We start from the raw sequence: 11,360 nt of genomic DNA on the forward strand, positions 1-11,360 counted from the left end.
GCAACTTCCCAACTTAAAATAAAAAAAGTTTCAGAATAAATAATTTTCAATATATAAAAATTATTGTTTGCGTAAAAAATAGTTAAGTATATTTAAATTCAAAGTCAAAAAGAGTAACTAATTATTAACAATACATAATGTATAACTTAATTTTTTTCTAAAATTCAAGTTCAAAAAGAAACTAATTATTACCTAACCTAACTAACTTTGTCCTAAATTGTCAAGTAGTCTATTGTGAGGCTGCCACTTGGCTTAATTTACTAACCTTTTCAATAGAGGTTTAATGATATATATATATATATATATATATATATATATATATATATATATAGATTCATATAAACTTGTGATATTAAGTATTAGGGAATTGCATATAACAAAAAAAAAAGTAAATTAGATGTTACAACTAGCACTCAATTTAACAATTGGTATCAGAGCAGGTTCTCAAAGATTAGGTTAACGCCTTGAGATGTCTTAAAAAAATGAGAATCTTTCTTCCAAGTCACACCACTAAGAGCCATTTATTATCTTTTTTTGATTCCATATCAAAGATTAATTTCATCTATATTATATATTATTTCTATCTTGATTATATATCTATATTATATTAAGTAGATTGTAGATTTCGATGTATATCTATCAGAACGTGGCTCCAATTCGGTGGTTAATTTATATAACCAACGAAGTTTTTTTTACTGTTTCTTTTATTCCGGTCGATTTTTTTCCCGATATCGTCCCATTAGGATCAATTGCATTAAATACGAATTTTACATAACACCCAAAATTAATGAAGGACAGTTGACCTAACTCTCGGATAGAGTATTAGAACGGAAAAAATAAAATAATTTACTATGCAGCAGAATAGAGCATCAAACTATTTTGATAATAGGAAGAAGATATAATGTATCTTTGTCGAGTAGCAGTCAAAAGAGAAACTTTGCATTTGAAATGAAATCAAATGAAGATTGTGACTTATGAAACTATGGTTATTTTACAATCATGTAGATCTAAATATGATTATTCATGAATTTCTTCCAAAAACTGGTGTCAATGTATTAAGGAGTTACTCGTCTTAGCATGCAAAAGATGATAAAAAAAGATAAGATGGACTAAAAAGATGGCATTTAAATTATATTTAGTAAAAAAGTAAATTATATGTAGTATATATAAGAAACAAATCTTCCATTCATTAGTTTGGCGTAAACAACACTGTGTGCGGATAAATTCTTCTTGCGTTTAACTATTTGTAAACAATGTCCTGTTTATTCTTACCAATATTAATATTTGTTTAGGTAGTGAATGAAACAGTTAAAATATCTTCTCATTGCAACTTTTCTTATATATAAAATTAAAATGTTGAGAATTTCCTTTTATTTATATCTTTTTATAGATGTTTTGGACCTTATGTCCATTAGACACTTGGAGTTGCTTTAACCAATTGGGATTTATTTAATTTACAAGGAAATGCAAGGTTAAACTGGTCAAACTGGAACTGTTCAAAGCAAAATGTACTAATTTCAAATGGAATCAGCTCTTATTGACAGTAAAATTCAAGTGTTCTTTTAACACATGATTAAATTTCAGTAGCTTAACAAGAGTTGGCAAGATTTTCCCATCTTTATGGATAGGGAGAAGAAGAAGACGAACAAATTCAGTATAATCCCACAAGTGGGGTCTGGGGAGGGTAGCGTGTACGCAAACCTTACCCCTACCTAGAAAGTAGAGAGGTTGTTTCCGATAGACCCTCAGCTCAAGAAAAGATGAAAAGGAAGCAGTAGTAACAAGCAATAATAACAACAAGATAATAAGAAACCGAAGCCAAAGGAACAAATAGGGAGAAGAACCTCAGGAAAAAATTGGCTTCACCCTTTAACGGGCTAACTTTAAGGTAATTCAACAGGTTCAATCTGCCATATATCTCTTGCGTATTGATGAATTGTTCGATCACTGCTAAACTTGGACGATCCAGCTGTGTTCAAGATTGACATTTTGGTCCATTTCTGCATTCATTTCAACGATACATGTTTTAAAAACAATACGAATTGCTACCCAAGCTTCTCTTCACATTTGTATAAAGGGCAGCCCGGTGCATTAAGCTCCCGCTATGCACGGGGTCTTAGGAAAGGCCAGACCACTATGCAGCCTTACCCTGCATCTCTTCACGTTTGTATGAATGATATAAAGGAGCTATTTCCTAATCATAGGCATGATTTTCCAAAAAGAAAAGCTTGATAGTATCCTTATGCAGTGCTAATCATATGCTGCAGGTGTTTCCATTTGACATCTAACTGTCAACTTATAGCAGTAGGTATAATGGTGATAACCAGTTTTATCATAGAAAAAGAAGAAACGAATATCATTGAATTCAATCGTTTACAGCAGCCACAGACACAATTGTGCACGGCCAACTGTTTCGCGTGACTAATATGAAACAGAGAAAGACATGGTTAGACAGCATTGACTTTTAGAGACCTCTTATGCTTTATGGGAAGGGATGTATTCAAGACAAGACACAGATCATGCAACATGAATGTGAGTTACTATGAGAAAAAGTATACCTTCTGGTCTCGATATGCTTCATCAACCTTATCTTGGCACTCTATATAGTCAGGGAAATCCTTTCCTACAAGAAAATAGTCAGCACGGCCGTAGCCTTCATTTCCTTCCAAGGATCCAATGAGTTCTTCATAGTTGTAGGGTCCAAAGACGCCTGTCCTAACAAATGCCTTTACTTCTTCAAATCTAGGGTCCGGTATAAACTACATTAAGAAAAATAAGGTAAGCTTCTGTTTTGGTTCAAGAATTCACTTAAAAATATATAGCTTTGTTATGAGTTTGTGCTTGTGCAATATAATTTGTCAATAAAGGATTATGGTGAACCTCACCTTACCCTCGGCTCTTTCCTTACGTAGGCCAGCAATTTCATGAGCCTGAGCTCCAAAGAGAAAGAAATTGTCCTCTCCAACTTCCTCCCTTATTTCAACATTGGCACCGTCTAACGTCCCAATGAGAAGGCATCCATTCATTGCAAACTTCATGTTGCTGGTTCCACTAGCCTCCATACCAGCAGTGCTATTTTAAATAATATCGATATATCAGAGAGGTAAATGACATGTTAGATCAATACAAAATAGTGACTTCATGCAAAAAGCTGTATTATATCGACATTATTTCTAGATACACTGTCCTTGCCTATTATCAAATGCTAACCGATTTGGATGTGCAATGCAATATTTTCCCCCTAAGTTCTAACTATTTAAACCATACTATTCTAGAATGAGATTAATGAGAATTGATGTATATACCATACTAAAGAAGTGTAGGCCAGTAATAACTGCAGACGAAGCTGCGATATGCACTTGGTTCAATGCTCCCATATTTTCATAACAAATCAAATGAATGAAAAATGCATCAAAATGCACAAAGCCGAATCTCTTCAAGGTATGGTAATGTCAGTGTGAAGTATAGACACATGTGACAAATTTTCAACCATTAAACTTAAGATGCGACTGAAAAATATATATATGAACTAGTGAATTAAGTACCTAATATGCTGTGATAGCTCACTACCAGGAATTAGCACTTCTGCTACACTGACATTGTAATCAGGGACAAAGACAACCTGAAATAAGAGCAGATAAATTTTCAAATCTAATGCACCATCTTCGACCTATAACAGGTATAACCACAGGAGTGATTACTAGTATATCAGGTATTTACTGATTCAGAGAGAAACCATCATAAAAATCACATTCTACAAGACTGTAAGGCACAAACCCGAGCAGATTACTAGACTACAACATCCAGTTTCAAGTACTTCTATAATTGCAGATGTACATAAGCATATAAGTACTACAGAAGCATACTGTATTTTGCTAAAAGATGACCATACTTAAATTATTTGAAAGGTTGCAAAATTTTAAGGCATTTATCGTTAACTAATGGTAAAATGGTTAGTAAGATCTTTGAAAATCTTTAAGCAAACATCGGTTTGACTCGTCCAAATCATACCTTCAAAAGATCACCAATCTCAGGATCATGATTCACTGTTGCCCCAACATCAGTGATAAATTTTACAATCCTCTTGGCCTGAACATATGTAGCAAATGCTTTTCCTCCAAATACGCAAACTCGAGGGACAAACTTTTCTTTTCTCTCTTCAGGGCTCATTTCTTTCATCTTCTTATAGCGATAAACAATTCCGAATATATTTAATAGCTGCCGCTTATACTCATGAATGCGCTTGATCTGGAAATAGAGAAGCATGGTTATGTATGAAATCTAGAAAGAATTAAAAGTAGAGGAAGAAAGTGCCACAGAGATTCAATATTTAGTTATCGAAGAATCAAAACATTCAACAACATACCCAGTATTATCCCACACCGTGGGGTCCGGAGAAGAGTCAAAACATTGAAAATTAAATTGGTGAGCGAGAAAACCGATATTATTCACCTGAACATCAAACATTGCATCAGGACTGACCACATATCCAGTTTTTTCTTTAATGAGAGAGACAATCTTCATTTTGTTGCTTCTTTTTGCCTTCCTCCACTCTGACTGGAGTTCTTCATTATCAGCAAACTGTTGACAGTTAAATGCCTGAAGTTAGTAACCGTTCTTTCAAAAATAATAGCTGACAATATGTATATTTTTTGTATGTAATATGTATTATATACGTATAATATTTATACACTTTTTGGCTAGCAATGCAATCAGTTTCAGCCGACTGGCAAATTTTGTATTTTACCCAACATTTTATATGTTCTTATCCTGTTTATACAGATCTCACTCCATATAGAAGGACCGATGGAAAGAACAAAAAGGAAAAGCCCGCCGAACAACTGTGTAGGAATCAATAAGAACACAATCAGATACAATTCGATACCTTTCTAAGCTCTGCCAATTTTTCAGTGTTTACTAACCAGTCATCAGATCCTGTCCACTTAGTTATAATGTCACTCAACTCTGGGTTACAGAAACTTAGCCATCTTCTTGGCGTTACACCATTTGTCTTGTTTTGGAATTTCTCTGGCCATAACTGTCAAGAAACAAAGTGTTTGCATCAGTCAAAACAGCATTGCGGTGGAGAACAGAAAATGATATCCGCCAATTCTAGTGTGTGATATAATCTTGGTACCTCGTAAAATTCATTGAAAACTTCCTTTTTAACTATTTCACTATGAATCTCAGCAACACCATTAACTGCATGCCCACCAACTACACATAGATTTGCCATGCGAACCACTTGTTGTCGATTTGGATCCGACCCAAATATCCGTGCTATTTTTGCTTGAGGATCCTCCGCCTCTACTTTCTTAACCTCAGTTTCCTCCTCTTCGGCCGTAGTTTCTGCTTTTAATGCCTCAGTTTCCTCATCCTTAGTGTCATCTTTACCTCCTTCTTGTTGTTCTACTTCTTGTGTTTCTTCTACCTTTGGTTCTTCTGCTTGTTCTTTGCCTTCCTCGAATTTTATAAGCAACTCCAAAACAGAACTTGGTATTTCAACATTTTCCAGAATCCTCATTTGGTTTAGCTTCTCTTGCAACAAGTCAAGATCTTCAGTACCATATTCAGCAACTATAGTATGCAAGAGCTGCAAAACCATCCCCTCCAATTCAGTTTTAGAGATCAAGAAGTCAAGGAAAAATCTCTAAAAGCATACTGTACATACGAGCACTCAGCACACATCACGAAGTCCGGGAAAGTATCCACAGGAAACAGTTTGCAGAAAGAAAGAAGTAAACATAACATGCAGAGCAGCACCAAATTTGCCCTTAGGAGGTGGGGTGGCATTGAATATGTAATGGCTACGGTTCAAAATGTATAATCAACTTAATCCTAGAACTGAAATAAAGTTTCAACTTTACCTCCTCATCTATCATTGCTATGATCTCCACGTGCCGAGGAAGCAGTTCCCGAAGAAGTGTCAAACTCCATTTCTCCAGTGCCTCAGGTAGAACAGTGTGGTTAGTGTACGCCACAGTTCTGTCAAAGATAAAACAGTGTCACAGGAATAGAGCTACTGAACTTACATGACTACTTACAAGCGAAGAATCATCTATGCTCAAAGGCAAATCCAAAGGCAATCTAACTATAATATTAAATTGATTATTCAGCTAAAAAGCATTTGTCTGATGCAATAAGGTAAGAGAACCTTTGAGTAATTTCCCATGCCTGCTTCCAGCTCAAACCTTTAACATCCATCAACACCCTTAATATTTCTGGAATGCAAAGTGTTGGATGTGTGTCATTCATCTGTACTGCAACCTTTTCAGGGAACTGATCCCAATTCACTGTATTTCCTGATCTCCTCTCGAACCGTGCAATAATGTCCTGTAGAGAAGCAGAACATAGTGTGTATTGTTGCTTCAACCTGAGCGTCTTTCCCTCAAGTGAATCGTCACCTGGATATAAGATATAGCAAATCTGATCCAAAATACAACACGACACAGAACTTTAGTGGATCCTCTTCATTTGGTGAATAAACTGAATTTGCAGTAAATGCACATTCATGCTTTGGAATAGCACAGTATTAATAAGACAAACAGAAGTACACCTTTTCAGCCTTTTTCTGGGCCTCATATGCTTTGGCATGGTCTCCATCGTTAAAAGCACGTAAATCAAAAGCTTCGGCAGCTAGCTTTGTTGACCACAGTCGAAGGTTAATCGTTGTTTTCGTTTTATATCCTGGTATTGGGACATCATAGGCAACAGCAGTTATATCTTCTCCTCCAACCCATTCCTTCCTCCCATCAGCTCCTTCAATGACTTTCCCGTAGAATTTTACAGGATATGAAATATCATTCCTCACAATTTCCCATGGATTTCCCATCTGAGATAATAACAGTCCTATTACTTTGGAATATAGCCAGAAAAATATATAAAAGCTATTGAAATATGAAAAGTCGACATATCATTCAGTGTTTAAAATTGCGACAAGTATAAAAAGTCGACATATTGTACCTCAAGCCAATTTTCAGCAACTTCCTCCTGGCCATCCATTGTAATAAGCTGTTTGAAAAGTCCATATCGGTATCTAAGTCCGTAACCCCATGCAGGGTAGTTCAGCGTTGCCATTGAGTCCAGAAAGCAAGAAGCAAGTCGTCCTAAACCTCCATTCCCTAAAGCTGCATCTGGTTCCTGTCAGTCATTACACTAAACAGCTTAAGCTAATTTCAGTAGACTACTATCCCAAGTATGTCACACATCAGATTATTCCTAAGTGGAAGGTACACATCCTCAACTATGTTGATGTGTTATTTAGATCTTTCCGGTGAGCATATCAATCAAGAACTTGTGCTATTCAGAAACGGAAGCTAGTAGCTCTTCAACGTTTCTTGTTTTAAAGCAAAGTCTAAGTGTCAGTAATAACCAAATCAGGTTGTATCAAAACAAGACACAGATTCAATTGAACAGAAACTACTGTCTAGTGGCTAACCATCAACAAAAATAAGTTTAGACATCAGACCTGTCTCGCTACATCTTCTAAGCTATATCCGATCTTAGTTAAAGCTTCTGCATAAGGTCCAGTTAGCCCCAAGTTTCCAATTGCATTAAGTAAAGCTCTTCCCTGTAAGCACCAAAAGCATATTAAAATAACTCACTCCAACAAACAATCTCTGAAGTTATACTGCTCAATAAAGAGGAAACCTAACCTGTAGGAACTCCATAGACAAATAATAGGCCTGTTTTGCATTAATCTTTTCGTTTAAGTCGTATGTTGCATTCCAATTTATAATGAGCATATCACGAACGCTCTCTGCAGTTGCATAGTATGCCTTGGGAAGTTCAAACTTCTCAGGAGAGAAAGATGGCGTGAACTCTGCATGATACTTTATACTTGATAAAACAGATGTGGAGTCTGGCTGGAAAACATCCAATGTGAATCCTGAAAATACCAATAACAAATCACTGTAAGGAGTGAGAATGCCACTGCATTTGAAATTCTCAAATTCCACCACTCTAAACAAGCACAATATTTAGCTCATGAAAGAGAGTGAGATTCAGTTTATAGTAAAATTCCCAATAATGTATCAGTCACACTAAAGTTACAAGGCTATAGAAGTGAAATTTGAATCAATAGTATTTGTAATAGTCAAGGGGACAACAAAAGTTAGCTCGTGAGATAAGGATTGTCCAAGACTATATAAGGAGACAAACCCCAAAAGCTGGCCCATGAAATGAGAATTATCCAAGACCATATAATGAGATAACAACTTATTCCATCCACCATTCCAGGACTCTAACACCCCACCAATGCAGGACTCTAACATCCCACTAATGCAAGACTAACACCCCGCATGTCCAAGCTGGACATCTAGAGCGTGGATAATATAAGATGAACAGAAGCGAATGCAGCATATTAGCTACGGAATTTTACACAAATAGCCAGCCATATTCATTGTCTACTTTTTTTAACCATAGAAATAGATTATACATTGATTATACACAATTATACATAGATAATACATAAATTATGCATATATCCATATTCATTGTTTACTTTTTCTAGCCATATAAATAGATTATACATTGATTATAAACAATTATATATAGATAATACATATATTATACCTCCACTGGCTAATTTTAGTTTAAGCGGTTGTATGAGCGGCTATTTGGGTTAATTCATCTATTAGCTATGGATTCGGCCAGAGGCAGAGCTAGGATTTGAACCTTATGGGTTCGGGATTATAATTCTTTTAAGTTACTAGGTTGTAAATTAATAATTTATACATATTCATTGGATTTCTTAATACAAATATAAAGTTTGAATAAAAGCTACGGGGTTCGGCCGAACCCGCAATCAACACCGTGGCTCCGCCCCTAAGTTCGGCTTCGGCTTAGACATTGTATATGTATTAGGATATCTGCTAAATACGTACAGATATTAAATTTCAAATCTAATAACTCAAATGGTGAGTTCAAAGGCATCTCGACCCCATAAAGTTCAAATCCAGGATCGGAAATGCTGAAGATGGGGACCCAACATTGGATAAATAAAAAATTAGGATGAGTCCTACTCTGACATCATATTAAATAAATGAACGTTGGGCATAAGTCAACATTAAAAATTAGCTAATGCGGTGGATTGTCCGAAAAATCATACTAAGAATACAACTCATTCATTTAACTAATGTTAGACTCTAAAACATGAACTCCAAAAGTTCAAAAATTTTAGTGCATGACCAATGAAAATTATGTCAGTACCTTCATCAGAGGAAGAATCCTTCATCTTCTGTTTTTGATCACTAGCCACATTGCTAACATAAAAGCTTCTTCTTCTCCAATTATACAATAAAAAACTCCTTCTACCCAACAAAAGATTTGGGTTTTTGCTTCTGAAATTGTTGAAGGTAGAAATACTTGAAATGGAAGTAGTGCATGAAATTGAGTTCACTCCAGAGACTGCTGAAGTTGCCATGTCTCTGAACTGAACTAATTGTGTACACTCCAATGTCTTCAAAATGCTAAATTCTCAGTATTTCAGATATAAATCTAACTGAACAGAATAATTTTAAGAGCAGAGAGGTACTGGAGTTGGTGGAGGAGGAACAATGGGGCAAGGCACAAGTGCATGTTGAAAATGAGATAATAAATCGGATTCGTCGTTTTCTTGGAAACAGGTATCTTTGTTTGATTTTGATATTTTTGGAAATGTGCGGACAGTAGTAATCAACCAATTGGCCATTTAGATATTTTTGGGAGTTAGAATTTTGCGTAATTTCTACAAGCTGATGGTGACTAGAGGAGAAATTACTGAGTTAAATTCCGGAAATAGTACAACAACAAACGAGCGGGCTGTGAGGAGCGTAGTTTGCTATCTCAAGAGGTAGAGAGACGGCTTCCAATAAAACCTCGACTTAGGAATAGAAAAGGAAGCAACAAACAAAATACAACAATAACAATGTAATAGGACAAAGAAAGCAAATGGCCAAGTAAGAACAAAGATCTAGGAAGAGGGAAATACAAGAATAGTGTCAATACTTCCGGTAAGAATGACACTAGTAGAAATTCTCTTACTAGTATTAATACTGCAGGTGAGACTAAGAGAAACTCTCGACTACTGTCAACCCACAACTCTAATACTCGACCTCCGCACCTTCCTATCGAGGGTCATATCATCGGTAGGCTGAAGCAATGTCATGTTCTGCCTAATCACCTCTTCCCATTACTTCTTAGGTCTCCATCAACTCCTCCTCTGATCCTCCATGGTCAACATCTCACACCTCCTAATGGGGGTATTGGTATCTCTTTTCCTTAGATGCTCGAACCATGTCAACCTCGATTCCCGCATCTTGTCTTCCATAGGAGCCACACGCACCTTGTCTCTAATAACTTTGTTCCCGATTTTATCTCTCTTGGTATACCCACACATGTATCTTAACATCCTCATTTCCGCTACTTTCATCTTCTGGACATGACACTTCCTGACTGGCCAACACTCGGCTCCATACAATATCGCCGACCTAACTACCTCCTTGTAGAACTTGTGATACATTTTTATCACACAAAACACCATATGCGAGTCTCAATTTTATCCACCGGCACTCCAATACGATGAGTAATATCTTCGTCAATCTCACCATTATCTTGTATTACAGACCCAAGAAATTTAAAACTATCTCTCTTAGGGATGACTTATGTATCAAGCTTCACTTCCACTTCAGCTTCATGTGTCCCGACACTGAACTTGCACTCCAAATATTTTGTTTTCGTCCTACTCAACTTGAAACTTTTAGACTCTAGGGTCTGTCTCCATACCTCTAACCTAGCGTTAACTCCACAACACGTCTCGTCAATCAGCACTATGTCATCTGCAAATAATATACACCATGGCACCTTCTCTTGGATGTGTCACGTCAGCATATCCATTGCCAAAGCGAATAGGAATGGGCTAAGAGTTGATCCCTGGTGCAATCTCATCACCACTGAAAAATAATCCTTGTTTCCTTCCACAGTCCTCACCCTAGTCTTAGCTGCTTCATACATATCCTTGATCACCCTATTGTACACTTTCGGAACTCCACTAGCCTTCAAACATTTTCATAAAAACTACCTTGGGACTTTGTCATAAGCTTTTTCTAGGTCAATGAACATCATATGTAAGTCCTTCTTCCGCTCCCTCTACTGTTCTATCAATCACCTCACAAAATGAATAACTTCAGTAGTTAACCGCCCCGGCATGATTCCAAATTGATTTTCCGAGATAGACACACTCCTTCTCACCCTCCTCTCCACCATCTTCTCATACACTTTCATAGTGTTACTCGACAGTGAAAGTACAAGGGGGAGGTGAATTATTGATTTGTCTTTTTATATCATAAGTAGTTGACTAGTTTACTAATAACTAGGGATTC

At 36.3% G+C, this 11,360-nt stretch overlaps 1 protein-coding gene across 2 annotated transcripts; it reads right to left on the reverse strand.

Annotated features, from left to right (window-relative positions):
• Positions 1–1,515: 1,515 nt before the first annotated feature.
• LOC107825407 (alpha-1,4 glucan phosphorylase L-2 isozyme, chloroplastic/amyloplastic) lies at positions 1,516–9,610 on the reverse strand. 2 transcript variants are annotated; one of them, XR_012703930.1, is made up of 15 exons: positions 9,211–9,607; positions 7,656–7,888; positions 7,469–7,570; positions 6,964–7,140; positions 6,557–6,832; positions 6,155–6,426; positions 5,868–5,985; positions 5,138–5,593; positions 4,886–5,038; positions 4,453–4,581; positions 4,012–4,248; positions 3,546–3,622; positions 2,891–3,072; positions 2,559–2,759; positions 1,516–2,000 (listed from the first exon to the last, which is right to left on the reverse strand). XR_012703930.1 is itself a non-coding variant. In XM_016652263.2 (15 exons), exons 1-15 carry the CDS (start codon positions 9,422–9,424, stop codon positions 1,884–1,886), a joined length of 2,949 nt encoding a protein of 982 aa, XP_016507749.2. In that variant the 5' UTR covers positions 9,425–9,610; the 3' UTR covers positions 1,516–1,883. The 2 variants fall into 2 exon arrangements, 1 of the variants encoding a protein (XP_016507749.2); XM_016652263.2 differs by having other exon boundaries at positions 2,886–3,072; positions 9,211–9,610.
• Positions 9,611–11,360: the final 1,750 nt, after the last annotated feature.

Source organism: Nicotiana tabacum, chromosome 20 (genome assembly GCF_000715075.1).
Source record: "Nicotiana tabacum cultivar K326 chromosome 20, ASM71507v2, whole genome shotgun sequence".
Taxonomy (NCBI): Eukaryota; Viridiplantae; Streptophyta; class Magnoliopsida; order Solanales; family Solanaceae; genus Nicotiana; species Nicotiana tabacum.

Excerpts from the sequence above, each read along its gene's own strand:
- LOC107825407 (XM_016652263.2), bottom strand. The coding sequence starts at position 9,424 with ATGGCAACTTCAGCAGTCTCTGGAGTGAACTCAATTTCATGCACTACT. Across the intron at positions 5,039-5,137 it reads TTTTCAATGAATTTTACGAG|TTATGGCCAGAGAAATTCCA; the intron begins GTACCAAGATTA and ends GTTTCTTGACAG. Across the intron at positions 3,623-4,011 it reads AGATTGGTGATCTTTTGAAG|GTTGTCTTTGTCCCTGATTA; the intron begins GTATGATTTGGA and ends CTCTTATTTCAG.